The sequence below is a fragment of the Capricornis sumatraensis genome, chromosome 11 (genome assembly GCF_032405125.1).
Source record: "Capricornis sumatraensis isolate serow.1 chromosome 11, serow.2, whole genome shotgun sequence".
Taxonomy (NCBI): Eukaryota; Metazoa; Chordata; class Mammalia; order Artiodactyla; family Bovidae; genus Capricornis; species Capricornis sumatraensis.
In genome coordinates, this window is record NC_091079.1 from 20,841,220 (window position 1) to 20,843,932 (window position 2,713).

The 2,713-nt window shown below is 57.6% G+C and overlaps 1 protein-coding gene across 1 annotated transcript; it reads right to left on the reverse strand.

Moving 5' to 3' along the window:
* Positions 1 to 430: 430 nt before the first annotated feature.
* On the reverse strand, positions 431 to 1,496 carry LOC138088748 (lymphocyte antigen 6A-2/6E-1-like). Its single transcript, XM_068984077.1, has 5 exons — positions 1,463 to 1,496; positions 1,283 to 1,339; positions 900 to 1,031; positions 719 to 772; positions 431 to 603 (listed from the first exon to the last, which is right to left on the reverse strand). Exons 1-5 carry the CDS (start codon positions 1,494 to 1,496, stop codon positions 431 to 433), a joined length of 450 nt encoding a protein of 149 aa, XP_068840178.1.
* Between the last annotated feature and the right edge of the window lie 1,217 nt (positions 1,497 to 2,713).

Below are 2,713 nucleotides of genomic sequence, written 5' to 3' on the forward strand. Positions count from 1 at the left end.
CTGTAAGAGCTGACCCCTGCAGGACCAGCACCCCTGGTATACCCACGGCCCTAGGAGCTCAACCTGCCCAGGATTGAAACAGATCTCCCTTCAAGCAGGTGACAGGGACCCCCACCACTTCTGGACTGGAGTGAACAGATACAAAGGACAAGATGTTGTGGAAGGCATTTATTTTTGCTGAGGTGGACTACAGGCCACCTGGGGCAGGGCTGGCCAGTGTAGTGGGCAGTGGGTGGTCCCAGGACCGGGCCCTGCAGTGGGGACACGTCCCAGGACAGTCTTTGAGTGCATGTGTGTGTGTGGGTGCGTGAGGGTGTGCTGGATTGGCGCCATGATGGTGAATGGTGCCCCTTCCCTTCTGAGTCTGAGCCCCGGGGCTCCTCACAGGGCCAGAGGAGGGTGGAGTCCAGACGGGGAAGGGGCCCTCTGGTCAAGGCACAGGGGTTGGGCCTTGCTCGGACCACCTGTTACACAGGTCCTTTTCACAGCAGATCACGTTCCACTCTTCAAATTTAGCTTTAGATGTGGCTACCAATCTCTTAATGAACTCTGTAGGTGTCTGGCAGGAAGAGACACAGCCCCTGATATCCAATTCAATCATGTCTGAGGGCAAAAAATGAGGCATCTGCGGTGGCATCCCCTCTGACCCTCCTGGGGTTGACTAACTCTCTCCTCTGATGCGCTGAAATTCCCTGCTGAAATTCCCATCCTGTCCCACCAAGCACCACCACCTCCCGGCACAGGTGGCTGCTGGAGCTAGCCCGTCGCTGTACTGATAAGGACACGGAGGAAGGCTGGTGCAGGGCAGGGCTCTGCCCCAGGGGACACTGCCATTGGCCCCTTGCTTCTCTGAGGAACCCCCTCCATCAATCCTCCCACTCTGGATGCCAGGGACTCACCTGCTTCCACGATCATGCTCAGGTTGCCTGTGTAGCAGACAGTGGAATCTGAGTCGCATTCACTTATCGGGCAATGGTTGGGAACGCTAAATTTGCCGAGGGTCCCACAGGAGTAGCAGCGCAGGCTCTGAGCTGGGGTCAGGCAGGGACACAGGCCCAAGCTCAGAGGGCCCAAGGCCGGCTGCAGACTCCCACACAGCAGGAAAGAGCTGTGTGGGAGTGTCCCTCTGGGTGACCACCTCCATGCCCTCTGTAGGAACTGGGGCCCCTTCCCACCCTCTCAGCTCCCAGAAGGCAGACCCCTCCATGCTCACAACCATAGCCTCTTGCAGGGCATTGCCACCCATGCCCTGTGGGCCAGGTCCCTGTGCCCTGGCGCTCACCGAGCTCTGCGCACAGCATGAGGACCAGAAGGACGAGAAGGGGGCCTTTCATGACTCCTGGAGATGACACAGGCCCGTGGGCCCATCGGGGTGCCTCCGTTTCAGGCTCTTGCCTCCCTTCCCCAAGACTAGCCCTCCCTGCCTGGCCCCCCAGCCCACCTCCCTCCCAAATCTACTCACCAGTGGCTTCAGACTCCTTCTGGCGAGCCAGCATCTGGTGCCCCTTCCCTGGTGGCCCACTGTTATAACCCCCAGAACCCGCGAGCCCCACCCATAGGAATGCGTGGTGGGACTCACCTGTCTCCACCCTCATCCACCTGTCAAACTGCACCCAGGCCCAGACCAGCAGGAGGCGTGTCCTGTGGGCAGATGTCCAGCCTCTCTCCACCTTACCAGTGCTTGTTTTGGGGGGATCGTAGGAGGAGGGAACCCGGGCAGCTCCCCAATCCTCAGAGCTGCAAAACTGAGACCTCTAAGAACTGTCCACCTCCCGGCCCCTTCTTCCTCTGGGGCCCGAGTCCCCAGGCCCCAGGCTGCCCGCTGTCCTCTGTGCATTCCCCACATGGCTGCGGGGAGCCCCCCCTGGGTATCCTTGTCCTCAGGTTCCCTGAGCACTTGCTGTCTTCCCAGTGAGCCCCTTCATGGCAGCTCTGCCGTCAGAAAGCCCACTGTTGTGCTCACTTGATGAGGGACATGGACCAGGAGGATCCTGCCCTTCTGTGGGATGAAGAGGATGCTGTTGAGGGCTGCTCCAGGCACACGTGGGAGGCAGTGTTTGTTCACCCATCTCCTGCCCTCTCAGGCTCCACCTCCAGAGATCTCTGTGGGGCCGAGCCTGCCTGTCCATCCTGGTGCTGTCTGAGAGAGATGTTGGCTGGGTGAAGAAAGACTTGGGAGGAAGAAGTGTTTCACGCTGCGGCCTCAGAGAGGGGGTCATTGTGTGCGTGTGGACCACGGGGGAGCACAGCCAGAAAGGTTCCCCACGATACAGGTAGAGAGAGGCAGGACCTGAGGGCAGAGCCTTTCCAGGGCTCAGGGGTTACTTTGTTCCAAGTCCAGGGGCTGACCTGGTCATCCAGTTTCAGCTGGTTTTGAGTGTGAGTTCAGATTAGGACAGGAAGATGCTAGTCGAGTGCTGGAGCAAGAACTCAAAATGGAGGATGCTTTCCCTTTCAGCTCTGTCGTGACCATACTGGAGACACTGGATAAGTTTGAGGTGTGCAGGTTGGTTTAACTTACATGCATCGTGCAATGATGCACCAGACATTTCGTGACATTCAGTCACACAGGTAACAAATTAAGGCAGAGAAATGTTTTTTCTTGTGATGAAAGACTTTGCTCTCTTAACTTTCATAGATAACATGCGATGGTGGTAATCATGTTAATTGTGTCATACATGACACTCCTCGTACTTCTTTATCTTTCAGCTGG

Excerpts from the sequence above, each read along its gene's own strand:
- LOC138088748 (XM_068984077.1), bottom strand. The coding sequence starts at position 1,496 with ATGCTGGCTCGCCAGAAGGAGTCTGAAGCCACTG. Across the intron at positions 1,340-1,462 it reads GAAGGAGTCTGAAGCCACTG|GAGTCATGAAAGGCCCCCTT; the intron begins GTGAGTAGATTT and ends TGTCATCTCCAG. Across the intron at positions 604-718 it reads CCGGGAGGTGGTGGTGCTTG|ACATGATTGAATTGGATATC; the intron begins GTGGGACAGGAT and ends TTTTGCCCTCAG.